Genomic DNA, 16,235 nt, shown 5'->3' on the forward strand with positions numbered 1-16,235 from the left:
TGACATCAGTTACTGAGGCATAAACAGACCCTAAGCCGGGACGAAACAGGGAGAAAACGAGCAAAGAAACGAAACGGCGTCATAATGAACAGATCCGAGTCACGTTACTCATGAGTAGTCAAAAAAACAAGGAAAGTTACCGCTGGTCACCGTTGATTCGCAGGCGGAATCAACACCAAGTGACGCGTCCGTTTTCATCAGGTCCACCATTTCTTTTACGGGCTTGTCGTCTGGTTGCTTGCTTGGTCCGGAGTTACATGGTCCTTGCGTTCTCTTGCTCTTAGCGGTTCATAAATCGGGTCAATTTCAATACGCTTGTTGATAGCATCTTCGGTGGAGTACCACGCTTCCGTACGTTCGCGTTCTTTCTTTGCTCTCACTTGTGTCAATTTGCGAACGCCGCTTTAGTCAAACTCGTGTCCTTCCTGATGGAGAGATAGGTGAGAGAAAATTGATAGTGTCTTTTTGCAGCAAGTTTATGTTCATGTATTCTGGTGGAGAGTTTCTTTCCTGCTTGCCCTATATATCGTTTGTCGCAGTCCTTGCAAAGGATGTTCCTCATCACTGGATCTAATTTTTCTTTTAGATTCGATAGAGTCCTCCTCAAAGCGTTCGCCGGTTTGTAGGCCACCGTCATATTGTGCTATCGTAAGAGCCTGGCGGTCATTTCGGTGGTGTCGCTGAGGTGTGTGACTCGCTTGCTTCCATTTTGTGTCGTTGTATTATTCGTGTTTAGCTTTCTGAGTGATCTCTAAATGAAGTTTCTTTGGTATCGATTTCTCTGGAACAATTTGTACAGGTGTTTTCTTCTTTATTCTCGTATTTCGTTGTGCTGCTATGTGTTTCAATCCGTTTTGAAAGTATCCTAATTGAGCTTTGTTTGTGACAATTTGGATGGTTGCTGTGGTAGCTCAGAATTTGTTCCGTGTGCGTCGCCTTTCTATAGACCTCAGTTTGTAGCTGTCCGTTGGGTGGTCTGTGATAGGGACGTTCGGAAATGCCAGTTTTCTGTTGTTCTGTTCTTCGAATGTAAACTTGGAGTCGTCCGAAACGTTATTTAGCAATTGGCTCACTCGTTGCAGTTCGTTATTTTGATGATCACAAAAGTGTCATCCACGTAACGTATCCATACTTTGGGATTTATATCTGGCAATATAATTTGTTCCAGATTTTTCGTCGTAATTTCTGCAATAAACCCCGAAATAACCAAACCAGTGCGGCTCTTTCGTAGCTGTTCCTAGTATTCCTCGTTGATCTCGAAATTTGTGATCAAGCATAAGTCGAGTGATTGGCAGAGGTCCTCGTTCTCCAGCGATCCATTTGGCATGCCGCCGTTATCCAACCATTCAGCCACAGTTGTCTTGGCAAAATGGTGATCTACTGACATGAACAACGAGCTCACATCAAGCAAGACCATTATTTCATCCTGATCGAAGTTTACGTTTTTCAGCCTCTCCAAAAATTGTCCCGCATCGTTGACTGAGTGTATAGACCCACCAATGAGATGTTAAAATTCCTTCCATAGTTTGTTCGAAAGATTGTAAAAAATCGCCGTTTCCGGGAGTCATACTATTGGTCGAAGGTGTATTTGTTTCTTTGTGTACCTTTGGTAGTACGTAGAAGCGGGGAGTGGCGGAATCGCGAGCTCTCCCTCTTCAATGTTCTTCTTGTGTAATCTTATGGAGATCTTGGAGTTTCTTTCAGTTCATATTGATTTAGTTCGCCAGTTGCTTGCTTTCATCACGTTCCAAGCGGCGATACGTGGTTGCGTCGTCGAGTTACCCCTCTGACACAAACCGCTCCAACTGACATCAGTCCCCAATTGACCGAACAACTTGACCTCTTCAATCATAAAATCCTCAGCTGATCGCCTGCTTCCACTGGTGTACTTGTTCCAAAGCGGACTGTCAAAAGCCTTTACAACCACACTGCACACCTACCATCACCATTCACTTCGCAGTATTTCGTCCCTTGTGCCCCATTGTTACTCGCTACTTCCAAACACTCCACATCACATGTTAGACGCCCGGTTAGACCTTGCCCTATCTGGTGCCCAGAACTTCCTTGGCCATCACGGAAACTATCGGTGATATGGACCACTGATTCAGCCCACCTTACGCCCTTAGATATAACCACATCAACAGAATGGCAGGAAAACTCTTCCACTGCACGGTATTCCTGGGAGGTCACTGCTTATCAGCCGGAGACTGCATCTTCATGAACAAGTGTCGCTTGACATAAAACAAGGGCGACCGTGCTCCACGGTTACCAGAAGCTAGCTGTTATAACTTTCTGAACGGTCGTGCAACTCTGTATCGGTCCCTTGGCTTCCTGCTCCGCTCACTATGCTATATCAAAAGGTACGGTAGCTCTAGACAACCCTTTATGGAGAGAAAAGGAGAATCATTACATCTGTATTTATGGGGTACTTACAGAGTGTTCCACACGGTCGTGCCACAATGTCCGTGAGAGGGCGAGAAGCATCCAGTCAAGGATCCTCGACCCGAATTGGCTGGCATTCTGACCAATCAGGGCGTGCCTACGTTCGGCCCGTGTCGTGCACGTAACACATCCGTCCAAGTGATATGCTGTTCGGTTATTAGGGACGGCTGGCCCCCGAACACCTCCCCCTTGAGAAGGCTGTTCAACGGACTGCTGCTTTGAACTCTACTGTGACGACTCATGGAAGTTCTGTCGCATTTCGATTCGTCGCTGAGGCTGTGTGCATGCCGATCTGGGGTCTGGTACCCTCCACTTGGGAGGCATATCATGGCTGTCCGGCGTCCTATGACACGTGAACACCTCACCGAGCCGCAGTCTGTTGCCTGAAGTTGGTTTACATGACGCGGCTGTGCTGATGATCTTAGGTGTGCCTCGTGTTTGCCATAATCGCCCCTGTGTCCACGGTGAAGAGCATTCCCCATATATCTGAATCACTGGCTGGTCTGTGTGTGACTGTTGTGGCGTTTTTCTTCCGGTTCCCCTTCCTTGGCTCAAGCTAATCTGAATGGAAAAGAGTACTGTTCACCCTTGGCGTCTCACCCCTACCAGCCCAACGGTACTCCGAATTCTGGACACTCGGTTGCTTGATTGTTTCGGCGACACGGTGTATGCACTGTACCAAATGGGGTTGCGACAGTCCCACCTGGATTAGCACGAGTGTATGCGAAACGGAACGGAAGGGGGAGCGATTGTCCGAAACGAGCACTAATCGCCCAACCCATTTAGTCACACGTGCGACAAAATCGGTGTACCTTTATGGGATTACCGAATGTGTGCTGATTTCAACTTCGGTTGGGTTGCTGAACAGGTTAGGCTCGGCTACATACAAAGTGTTATCAACTGTTTTGAAGCAAATTAATAATTGGACAGTGTTCAAAAGCCTTCTTAGAACAGTTTATTTCTCGCGACTGTCGCACACAGGTGAATCGGCCTCATCAGGCAAAAATTCGAACTGCAAGTAGGGTTGTTGAAGAGACGTTCTAGAAAATTGGCGTCTTGAAGAAAGAAGCACCCCCATAATTTGAGACATCATCTTTCAAGAACTCGCAACGATCCGCACAAGTAGTGTGTCACTTTGGTTTTGACTACCATGTGAGCTTCCAACGTATAATAGCTGTTGCCAAATCTGTTGCATTTCTGAAGCCGTCGGGAATTCGCCAGTCCGGCGACCGGATGTTGGACGCTAAATCATTGACTTATGGTTTCGGAAAAGTTTGGGGGACGAAATTCCCGAGGAAAGATGATTTCCTCATCATTTCCAAGCGACTGAATAACATGGACTGATCAAGGAGGCCAGCACGAGGAAAAAACTATGCCTAAAGTCAGCATTATTGCAGACTGCTGCTAACTGCTGGTTGTTCCATGCGAATCAGCAGAAATGTAGTTTACCGTATAACTTTTCTATAACTACTGATATTCCTTGGTAATATGCATCGCACGGACTTTTGTCGGAAGAAGTTTCTTGTGTGTGTTCCTCAGCAGCACAGGCCAACCCAATAACCAAAGAGAGAGGGTCAACAAAAATCAGAAAAACAAACCATTGTTACCCGCCAGTTGACCTTCAGTGTCTATACACAAATTCAGTCAGAACGAACAGGCAGAAACACGCCGACGTTACTTTGCACACCATATCGGGCTGAGAGAATTTGGAACGTCCAATCATTGCAGCATCAGCCTTGAGATTGGTAAGATGCTGGTATTTGGTGGTAAGTTTCTCAAGCGTCAACTCTGGATCCTGTTCAATTCGATACAGTAGCCGTGTCCGAATATCCGCATCGTGTGGTGATTGAAGACCAGCCACAAAGATGAGACACTTGAATTGATCCTCAGTCATGGAGCTGAGCTGAAAGCGCTCGCATTCTCTGTTGACCACACCGGCATACGTGATGAACTCCTCAGTATCCCTTTTGGTAATCTTGAGACACTGATAACGAATATTGAACAAGGAAATTTGCTCACCGAATATTTGGGCCAGAATTTTGACAGCATCTGCGAACCCAAGGTCACGAGGGTGTTAGGGGCGTATTAAATTTGTGAACCGATCGTGTTCAGCTGTCCCCAGTTTCCGCAACAACAGTCGAAATTTCCATGCGTCATCAAATTGAGAAAAGTCGGTTTGAAACATGTCTTCATATTTTTTGAACCAACTTTCGAAAGTTTGTCCAGATTCAGCATCGAAATTGAATTCAGTAATCGAGCTGGCAGCAGCATCTGCGGAAGAAGACTGAGGCTCAAACGTTTTTGTCGCATTCACCGACATACTACGCATCAGAGATTCAATAAGCCTCATTTGAGCTTCTTCGAACTGCTTCTGTTGTTGCCGTAAAATTAATTGGAGTTGCTCTGCTGAAATTGAAATCGTGGGTTCGGGTTGTCGCCAGTTGTTGTGTCTTGATGGACGGCAGTGCAACTCTGTATCGGTCCCTTGGCTTCCTGCTCCGCTCACTATGCTATATCAAAAGGTACGGTAGCTCTAGACAACCCTTTATGGAGAGAAAAGGAGAATCATTACATCTGTATTTATGGGTTACTTACAGAGTGTTCCACACGGTCGTGCCACAATGTCCGTGAGAGGGCGAGAAGCATCCAGTCAAGGATCCTCGACCCGATTGGCTGGCCATTCTGACCAATCAGGGCGTGCCTACGTTCGGCCCGTGTCGTGCACGTAACACATCCGTCCAAGTGATATGCTGTTCGGTTGTTAGGGACGGCCGGCTCCCGAACGCTACCTCCACCACCTTCCTCTAGCCGCTACTGCGATGACGTTGTGTTGACTTCACCGGTGCCACTGACTAATTAGGATCGTTGAACTGCTCCCCACAAATTAAGGTTCTATGCCGCAGGCATGTGCAAACGCTGGAGGAGAAAAGGATGCTTCTCGGATGCGTCTGCGAACCAGCATACCGAAGGTTAACTTAGTGGGCACGGTAACACAGGAAACGTTTTAATGAGGCACCAAAATCAACTTCTACTTCATCCAAGATAGCACCTTACCATAGAATGTTGCAGAAAGCAAAATAAGGCGAAAATACTATTTCGCCCACTAGCCGCTCGGAAAACCGCTTCTCAGCTTATGTTGTCCCTAAAGGAAGAAAAACCCTCCCCACTTTCCCTATGGACCTGATTCAGCCTCACCACAGCATCACAAGATGCACCTCAAACTTCAGCCATCACCTCCAAGACTGGGCTCAGATTTGACTTTAAAGCCGATCTACCCACACCACGTGCACCGGTTAGTCTTAAAAGGGTAGCATTTTCCCAACTGCAGTGGCCAAACTCGTTCGCCCTTTGGAATTCCCGATGTTCGTCTGGGCCGAATCATAGCTGGCCAATGACCATTAAGGAATGTGGCTATGTGCTACTTCGTATCAACTTCTGTTTCTCATTTCCACTCCATTGAGTGTTCTCCCCTTCCGGCTGGCGCCACAATGTCAATAACTGGTATGACGTCCATCTCATCAGCCTTACACCCATCCCTTATAAACGAGGAAGAAACTGCAAAAACAACCGCCCATGTGTTTACAGATGAACCCTGCTATCCAGCTCAAAACGGTTCCGTCTCCCCTCGTTTCCATCTTAAGGAACTGCAGGCGCTTCCCTCTCACTCCACACTTGAAACAAAAATTCCACCGAGTTTTGTAATCCAACTATTCCAGAACCCTCGAAGAATTCTTCGGCAGCTATTAGATTATTTACGGGGCATCCAGGATTCGAAATGCTGCAACTCGGGTTGCCTCTCATCCACACTATTAACCCATTCTCCCACATAAGCCTCGATGGACTACATTCAGTCTACTTGCATAGCACCATCGGAGGCTAACAAGGCTCGAAGATGCAAGCCGTGCAATTTCGGAGCTTTATCAATTCGTTTTGGACTGTCCTTCTTTTGAGCGGTGAGGAACTACTTTACGCTAGGGGTCTGTGATATGATACAAGGATTTCCTTTTCTCCTAGCAGGCCATCGACGCCTGCGTCTCTTGTGTAAAACCCTTCGATTATCCATGTCTCCTTTAAAAACAACATCCTTTTGCCCGCAACCACGCCAGCGTAGATGACACCGTTTTGGGATAATTGAGACCCCCACTCATCTTTTGTCCGCAATTCGATGAAATATTTCACCACTTCGTGGCTCTGCAAACAGAAAAGATCAGCAGTAAGTCAAGAGAACGTCAGCTAGAAAAAGTTGCCGAAACGTTGTTGCGTTCCAGAGATTCATCTAACCGGAGTGTCCCCTGGGTCCAAAAAGGTTCCTTCTGGAATGCCACACATTAGGAGGCTACCCCGTCGACACATAGTAGTTGGAGACCAACGACAGATTTTCCACGCTCTTACACTAGAGCAACATCCGAGGGTAGCTTTGTGGCACTTGTAAACTGCTCCTTTTTATGCTCAGTATCATCTTCCCTTTCCCCATCAATATCAGTCACATCACCGTGCAAAAGTTTGTGTTACTAAAATACAAACGCAACCCCGCTTGTTGGCTCCAGCGTGACTTTGACACTTTCACTGAGTGACTGTTGTTGTGACCGCCGGTTGGCTTTAATTGACTGCTACTAACACTATACGTGAACAACCATTTTGGCTACAAACACTGGACTAGTATATTCACACTTGTGGATCAATATTTCAACCACCGGGGATCTGGAATACCAGGAAGTTAGAACTATTCTTGGTGTGGTGGTCCAACGGAATACGGAAATACGGAATCTCCTATTGTGAACTGCGAGTCAAGATTTACTTGGATTTTTCTGCTTGTGACTTTATTTGGCTTACATTAGTCATTTGCTCTGTTCACTAGAGACTCCATAATGCCTTTAGTCTCTACAGATTTTCGGTTTCTCAATACAGGCACACCAGTCAACGGAGAAGAAGCATCCCCATGGTTCTTCCTCTGTGGGACTACGCCATGTGTGGGGCTATTCGGGCTACCCACTTTATTGCCTCCAGGCATGATATGGTCCGCTTTCTTTCAAAGCTTGTCTCTCAACTCACCACTCGTTCCTTAGAATCAGCCCCTTTCTAAAGGCAACCCTAGTTTTTGAACGATTCCACACTCTGAAGTACCACATTATGTTGCCCCATCTCAGGCGGTAAAGCCCATCTTTTGTTGAATGAGCTACTCGAGCATGTGAGCCGTGTCCAAAACTTGCCAAGCCTACGAATGTTCGGCTCGCTAACACTGTGTTAACTCGATGGGCCCATCTCAATACCCACCTTGTTTTAGCCTTCTCCTGTGATCGGCAGAAGTTAATCTCATAGTCTTGGCGTGTTTAGGGAGATTTATTACCGACAATAATGTAAATATGGCATTTCATGGTCCGTTTCTCTCGGCGTTTTGAGTTTTGGCATTCTCGCATAACCTGCGTTAAATAAAGGTGGGAGCTCGAATTCCTGGCTTCGAGACACTGAATAACCCTACCCAATAATGCACTCAAGCAACCGGGTAAGATAACCATCGGGACGGGCTTGTGTTAAGCAAAACATTCAGCAAAATACGAGCAAAGTCGGAAATAAAACACCAGCTATCAGGTAAAACGAAGCTGGCAGTGGTAGCTCTCGGCGCGGAGCTTGGAAAAACAACACTGGGAGTTCGCTTTAGTCTTCCAATCTTGTTATACTTGTTTCCAAACCTGCAGACTTGTCCCGTCAAACTCCAAAAATGTATTATAATGATTATAATGGGGTTATTTTTCAACTTGTAGGGATAATGCCAATCGATGCATGATCGGTTTGTTACAAGATTAACAGGGCAGACGAAACGCAACAGGGAGGATAATACAATCAAAGAGACACGCTTCTTATTTGAAAAGTCACTGCAGTTGTTGGAACCAAAAAACTGGGACAATATGTCACGAAATCTTGCTGGTTTAGTGATCACTTGAACTAAATTTAAAAATCGTTGCTGGCACTGAGTGACCTTGGGCGGTTGTGTAAGCGACCAGGGTCACCAAAAGCAAAATGAGTTGCGACCTAGAGGCACACCCGTAATTTCTCTGAAACCGTGATCCGAAAGACAGGAACTTCAACAGAAAGTTTTACCATGTGGTAGTGATCATTCGGGTGTATGAAATCTGTTGATTCCCCCTGTGAATCAACGGTGAACAAGGGTAACGTTCCTTGTTTTCTGACTACTCACGAGTAACGACTTACACCTGCTTATTATGATACCGTTTCTTGCTGCTCGTTTTCCCCCGCTTTGTTCCTACTTAAGGTCTGCTTATCCCTCAGTAAGTGATGTCAATACTTTGTTGCCCGCCTGTCATTGCCTGCAAGTTCGCCTCGATTGCACCTATTTTTTGAGCGCCCACTCCGACGGAAAAGCGTGCTTCTCGGGTGTCTAACCCGGACCCTCCGGACGGCAAGTGAACGCGCTACCGACTGCACCGACCTGACGTCCGGAACGGCTGGTTATTTTGTATTACCCATGTATCACGCCTGCCAGATAGCCTTTGCTGAGCTTTATTTTAAGCGGATGAAACCGCCTAATCTGAACTGTCGCGCGACACGAGCGGCTGCGTCGACGCCGACCGAAAGACAGCCCCTCACATCCCGAACGTACTGACTCCTGCGCCGTTACGACCAACTCACACTGTCAGACTGCCCCTATATATATGTTTGTACATCGTTTGGTACCTACTTCTTGTTGCCCCTATAGAAATCCGTGCTGCGACAGTGACTATTTCCCGCTCCTGCCGATTGCGTCATTTTTGATTGTACGTATGCTTAATTCATGATGCTTACTAATCCGTTTGTCTGTAGAACCAGTTCCTGTCAGTCTTCAATATATCATCTGCAGCCCCACGTCTGTCTGCTCCCATTGACTACTGGCTGCGAACTGCGTATAACCTAATAGTCGCAATCGTCCTGTGAGATACTTAACTGCCCGAATCTTACAATATCCTTTCAGACGGCCGCAGTTTTTTGAAAGCCGTTTAAACCCACTCAAGTCCCACTATGGCGCGATATTTATATTTTCATTGGCTGCTATGGCAGAGCATTTTTTGTCCGTGAATGCGGAGGGTACTTTTGTGGAGCAGTTAGCTTGCTCAAGTTTCTTCTCTTTCAATGCATTTCAAGTCGCTCTGAAAGGCGAAATAGTTCGTAGTTTTTGTCCGCATAAGATCCAAAAAGAGCAGGAATTCGCTACTTTTGTATGAAAAATCCTTCTACCGTTGCAGCAGACGTCCCTGCAAACGAAGTCAAGGCCGTGGAACTCGTTGCACCCAGTTAGTTTATGGCTCTTCGCGTGTACGCGGTAGCAAACGTAGAACTTGTTGTCCTGTGAGATTCCATGTTCGCCGGTATCATGACTGCTTGACGGTTACTTCCTACTACCTGGAGCACAACCATCCACGCAGCAGGTTTATTTTTTACAGACTTCCCATCAACCGGCGCCTGACAAGGGATGAATTAAAGGAGTGTGTTGTACCCATTTGAAATATGGTGCTCCGTATTTGGAGATTCAGCAGTTTGTCGCCGACCATTTTGGAAAGGTACTCACTATCAAGGATGTGAATACCTATCGCGTCAAATGTCGACCCCCATTGTTAAGTAGGTCAGCCGTTACGCCTTATTCGGTTTCTTAGATGGCATCTCATCCATCATAGCCAAGTTTCGAGATTGCGGTCGCGTGCTGCATGTGGAATCGGAGGATGGTAATTTTAGTCATCTGTGTTTTTCGCGAACGAAGCAGATGGCACTCATTAGACGTTTCCCGGACGCTGTAAACATTGATGCTACACACGGGACCAACATCCTTGGGTAAATAAGTTTAGAGCCCCTGATGTTCACTGTTAAGATAAAAGTTTTATACAGTCCTTGTGAAGGATGGCATGGGTATCGGTCGACCCGTAATGTATGCCCCCGTCGAAAGCGAGCATTTTGCACCATTGCGCAAGCTGTTCAGCTTGTTCAAGGATATGATGAGTGGACACTATGTTGCCAAAACGTTCGTCATGGACCAAATGACCTTGCAGATGCGGGCTGCAAAAGCTGTATTCGGCTGTGATATAATGCTATGCTATTTTCACGCATGACAAGCCATCCAAAGGCACGTACGTTTCACTGCGTTGCTGTAACTTTTGCAGACAATTTACAACCGCAGCCGGCACATGATCCACCACATGGCTCGGTTTGATAATGCAGCTGAGTAAGTAATTGTGCATCAATTATTATTCGCGTAGATTTTGCTACGATTTGCAAATCCTGAGGAGAACAGACCCCAAGTTTTTCTCTTATTTGACCGGCTCCACATCAAACAAAAGTGGGCCGTTCATGCACGTGGGCCGGTACGCTTCGGGAATGTGACCAGTAACCCCCTGGAAAACGCCAACGGGCGTTTGAAGAGGCGCGTGCATCACTCTGATAGCCAGGAGTACGGCGTCCAGAAGGTCGCTCAGCACAGCGAATGGTTCGTTCGCGAGTATGAGATGCACACCACTTATTACTGTGAGTGTGGAGAAATTCGGGAGGGAGACTGCTACGTTCTACGTATGGTTTCTCGGATGACGAAGTACGCCGCCAAATTAGTTCTCAGACACATTGGAATGTGCACGCCAAATCCGATGTACATTCAGCCAGATCACTTCAAGGGAAGAAACCCGTCGTTTGCAACAGTCTGTTTGGTGGCACAAATCCGAAAATGTTCTCAGACAGTTAACACCCCGGCCGAAACCTGCACGTGCGTATTTTACCAATCCATGTGGCTACCCTTTGTACACCTATTCTCGGTATTCAGAGGCCACTCGTTCCTATGCGGTAAGTTCAATCATCGAACATACAGTGCCCAGGTCGACCTCCGACACATCAGCGGTGGCTTGTCGAGTACAGCCTACCGGAGGGCGTATACCTTTACCTCTGGTTCCAAAGCCATAACCATCACCGGTAGAATGTTTACGCAAGCAGCTGGATCGTTTGATTGGCAAACTGAAGCTGTTGGAACCACGTAAGGCTGTTGGATGCATGGAGCGTTTGATTGTCCAAACCCAGATGTTGTTGCGTCAAAATTCAGTCAGTGCACAGGACAGTCAGCCTCCGGTGTTGGAGGGCAATCGCGCTCAACCAAGGTGGCGTTCCGCGTTGAAGGGCGCTTTTCCCTGTGGTCTCTCTGGCCAGCCAACTGACTCTGCTGATTGATAGTGGCAGCGTGATCGACTGCCATATCACCGTTATTGCTGCAGCAATGAGCCCCGCCTGCTGTGTGAAGAACATCTTGAGGCGCGTCCAATAGGTGAGTGCACACGTATCATTTAGACTATTCCCTTTAGATTGCCGATTCGTCGCGCCTTTAGTCCACCAACCGGTCAGCTAAAACAGCTTGCTTTGATGTCGATCTTGATCGGTCCGTGAAGGACAAGCCGCGCCTGCCCCATAAGACAGTCTCGGGTAAGGAACGGAGTGATCGAGTGGGTACAATGAAGGGTAGGAAGTGGATAGTTGGGAGTGTGCTATCAAATGGGTATGACAGTGCCGTGCCATTACTGCGCTGACATACCCCAGTTTTTGGACAGACCCGCAGCGGACGTCAGGTTCTACTTTGTTGGGCTGGGATGTGCAATTCTGTGATCAGCTGTACATCCGAAGTTGTATTATTTCTTATTGCAGTTTGACAGGTGATGACCGCCGTTGATCGTTGCGTTAGTCTGTTATGTGTTGCTGGGGCATTATGGTCAGCTATGAGCATGTGTACGTGCCTGGCAGTTACTACGGATAGCCACCGTAGGTGGCGTCGACCACAGTTGTGAGTATAATGGACCGTCGTACAAGGGGCCGTCATTGCTCATTGGATTGGGCTGCCATGCACAGGTGGGGCCCCATAATCAGTGTCGCACATAGATACGGACCCAGCTGTTACGATAAATAATCGATGTGAGTGACAACGGCCGTCGTCATTATGGCGAACGCTTTTTGGTGGTTACCACATATAGAACGTCATATTCATAATAAAAACGCGGCTACAGCTATCTCGTGACGCTGTATTATCTACAGGCTAGTTGTGCATATCTGGGAAATGAGATCATCCACAGATGGTCCTCGCATTGCCACTGCACATTTCATGCTGTTGTCTGACCTTATTGTACTTAACAGAATATGAGAACCATGAGTAAAATGTGTTATGAACAGGTTCGCCGAACAAAATCATCCCATTTGTTAAATCTGAGCAGTGCAATGCAAACTAACGCCCATGGCCGATCTTCTGGGGTGGAATTTGTATTAGATAAGATATTTAAAATGATTTTTATTCTTCAGGGACACCGAAGAACTCCAAAATATGCTAACATGTGATTTCGTGTTTAATGCTGAGTAAACCGGCAAGAAATTGCAAAGCGATGATGGTCTGTCTCCTTGAAATTCCGCTCACTTAAAGAAAACGCCACGTGCAACATGTCACCGTGAGGTGCAAATGGATTTTACTAACTCCCCGTTAAAGACAACTTCGAAAACCCCATAGTTTCGGCAAAATCAATTTGTGTGTGCAAATAGCCAGCGGCGCAAACTGAGGCGTCCCGTGTTCGCACAATGGATTAGAATTTTCGAAAACTATGGTGTATTCCTGATGGACTAAAGCAATCGGGCAACCGGGTACGGAATACCAGTTCAAACTTTTGGGGCTCATTTAGGCATTACTGGGTCTTAGCGATGCTGAGAAATTATTCGACCAGGCTTTTCCACCAGAGGTATGACTGCTTCAGTATACGATGAAATTTAGTAAGTTGCAAACATATGATCTTAGATTGGAATGGCTTTGGGTCTGAGCACATACGCAACAGAAGGCAACATTCTGGCGCGAAAAATTTTACTACACTCTCAAAGGTTTTGCAGCTAAGATCATTATGCTGCTAATGTGCCGCACAAAATATAGGTAGAAATGGAAGAATTCGAAATGGAGAAAAATAACATGTTTCTTCTCAAAAATATGGTTCACACTGATGCTGAGTAGATTCACTGGCGTCGTTGTTACAGGGAAATCTGATGTAAGGGGTACCTTCGATGGAAGAATTGTGCTCAATCATGGGTTTATACGAATACCATAAAGTGAATAGTTACACTCGAGGAAGGGTAGAACACGGCAAAAAAATAGGTCGGGTAAAGCCAAACGAAATGGCAAACGCTTTGGATCAAACTCGTCACAGAGGCCGTTTTAGCCGGCTGAAAAATTTGTTCGTAGTTGCAACTGCGGGCTCGAGCGAGTGCATCGCGAAAGCCGGGCGTAGGTAGAAACTGATTACGGGAGTGTCATCAGACTGAGTTTGGTAGTGCCATACCACCATTGCACTGACATACTTCGGTTCCTGGTCAACCCCGGACGTCAATGTTATGCACTCGGATAGGGGATAAGCATTCCAGTGGTGTCTGGATCTCGGTTAGATGAAAGAGTCAGCATGGGTAGAGCCAGGTCAATGTACGGTAACAGATAATTTTGATCCAGTTGGGGGACCATGTAGGTGTGAACTGGTGATCAGCCAGAGTGGGAGAATGGCGGCCCTACGAGGCCCTTGCGGCACTTTCTGCCGAAGTTGAAAGCCTGGAAAGAGGGGATAGTGAGGAAGAAATAAGATGAGAGCAGTAGCCCCTGATGAATGCCTTGAAGCATCAAATTAAACAGTGTCCAAAAGATAACAATCTTAAAGGGACTGACAGCATTTTTAATGTACCTACAAAAAGGTGAATTTTTATTGGCTGACTCAGCGGCTAAGACTATCTGAAATTGCCGGTTTAGCAAAGAGACACAACAAATCATTGCTAGGGTGCTTCTATTCGGCGTGAATGAGGTGTATTTCCTCTGAAAAACTCCACGTTGAGAATTCCAATGCCTGTAACGCTGTCATTTTTAGCTGACATGGCCAGCTAAAGCCCCTTTTGCCGTAGCTGAGTTTGCGTTAGTCTGAGTTCTCGCAACATACTAGATCAAAACCTCTAGTTGTGTCTTTTGCCAAAATGACGGTCGAATCCCGGCCAAACAGTGCGCTCGTTCTGATGTGCTACTATGATCTTCTGGGCTACATTGGCGAGGAATTTGCTTCCCCTGGTTTAACCTTGCCAGGAGGACCAACCGGGAGCAGTCAGACGACGGATATAACACGTGAAGTCTTTGAGAAAACGGTGCTTTGCAAGAGAGGTGTGAATGCTGTAAAATTCTTCATTCAGTTGACCAGCATGTTTGTTTTTATAGGGGCGGTGGTGCTGACCGCCCTGGCCGAACTCAAAAACGAAGGTAGGTGTTAAAAATGTTGTTTTTGTAACAAAACCTTGGTCAGCTATAAATTCGTTCTAATGAACGAGCTCGAGACATAGTTCCGCGTTAGCTGTTGATCCATATAGGCTCTGCTTGTTGTTTGGAGTACCTCGCCGTTTGTCGAAAACCGTTGTGGTTTGTAATTTTGTCCGTGTAACTACTTCAATTTTTATAGTACAGCACATTCGTGTAGCCATTCGTTCGGAGTTTTACCGGTTTGGTTGCTCACCTTGATTCTCATTGCTCAAAAAATTAAAACGGTCGTTACATAACTCAATGTTGAAAAACGTGTTTTTTGGATGCCAATCACTGGTCAGTGTCCGTCAATTCAATACGGTATGAAGAATTTGACAAAAAATCAGGCAAGTTGAACACGGTTCGTTTTCAGCAATGGATTCTGAGGCTAATGTTGCTTCCAGGGTTAGTTTGGGGAATTCGGAGTCCAAAGCTGCTTTATTGTTAGCACAGCCTAAAGGGAGATAACTTAAAGAGAAGCTCGAGCTTGAGTCGGAGGTAATGAACGCTAATAATAAAAGCATCTCCTGAAGGCTGAAGCAAACGTGGAGTGGGCTAAGCTCAAAGCATTGTTGACTGGTAGCAAAGACGGGTTAGACCATAGCAACCGGTCGTTTTTCAGTCCTCAAAAAGGCGCATTAAAGCTGTGTTGAAGGTTGCAGAAAGAATGTATCACCATGAATTCTGAAAACCAACATTTCCTCGGGGTAGAAGAAAGACATCATAATGTGTTGGGTGACTTGCGTCATCTGGAATCCATTATAGAGGGCGTGGAGTGACCAAAAATCGGCCTTACGCAGTTTGCTGGGCACCCTAGGAACAGTTGGAGGTTTACGCGTCAATTCGAGCTTTACGTCGCGGCAAGACCCACGACTATGGAAAGGGACTCGTACAATTAATAGACTCGTGCTCTGGTCTAGTCAGGGAGGCTTCCGAAGATTGCTTTATGCTTCAGCCTGCGGAAGGATACGAACGTGCTCCGCGGATTCTGCACGAGGCTTTCGGAAGTTTCATGTGGTTGCTAGAGCCCTGACCGATGATCTCATGAAACGGTTTAGTTCTACATCATGTAAGGCAACAGATATGGCTCAGTTGGCCTTCAAGATGGGCGGCATTCGTTTACCAAGCCACCAGTGATCTGGGGGAGCCAACATTTGTCGACCGCACAAAGTTCATCGCTCAGAGGGTGAGAGTGCTAAGCGGCCGTTACGGCCTTCTGGCAGAATCCGCCAAGCAAAGGGACCCAGGTGTACGTGACCAATCTGTTACAGATGCAGGCAAGAGCACAACAGCTTGGATTCCTGCGATCCTTCGCTCAGAGCAGGCGCCACTATTGGGCGAGACAAGTAGTAAGCTTTGTGATAGTAAACACCGTGGCAACCACTGTGAGCGATTTCTGTCTTTTGAGCAGGTGAAACGTTGGTCCAACTTGAGGTCTCCCAATGCCCATTTCCAGTGTCTCGAGGGGCCCCACAAAGCAAAG

General features: G+C 46.6%; 1 protein-coding gene across 1 annotated transcript in view; it reads right to left on the minus strand.

The window, feature by feature from the left end:
* T265_04745 (hypothetical protein) overlaps positions 1-210 on the minus strand; it is a gene marked incomplete at both ends in the record, with an annotated part of 15,964 nt that extends 15,754 nt beyond the window's left edge. The window contains one exon of the mRNA XM_009169558.1: positions 141-210. Coding sequence (XP_009167822.1) covers positions 141-210 — 70 coding nt within the window. The remainder of the gene's footprint in view (positions 1-140) is intronic.
* Between the last annotated feature and the right edge of the window lie 16,025 nt (positions 211-16,235).

Source organism: Opisthorchis viverrini (genome assembly GCF_000715545.1).
Source record: "Opisthorchis viverrini unplaced genomic scaffold opera_v5_79, whole genome shotgun sequence".
In the NCBI taxonomy this organism is placed as follows: Eukaryota; Metazoa; Platyhelminthes; class Trematoda; order Opisthorchiida; family Opisthorchiidae; genus Opisthorchis; species Opisthorchis viverrini.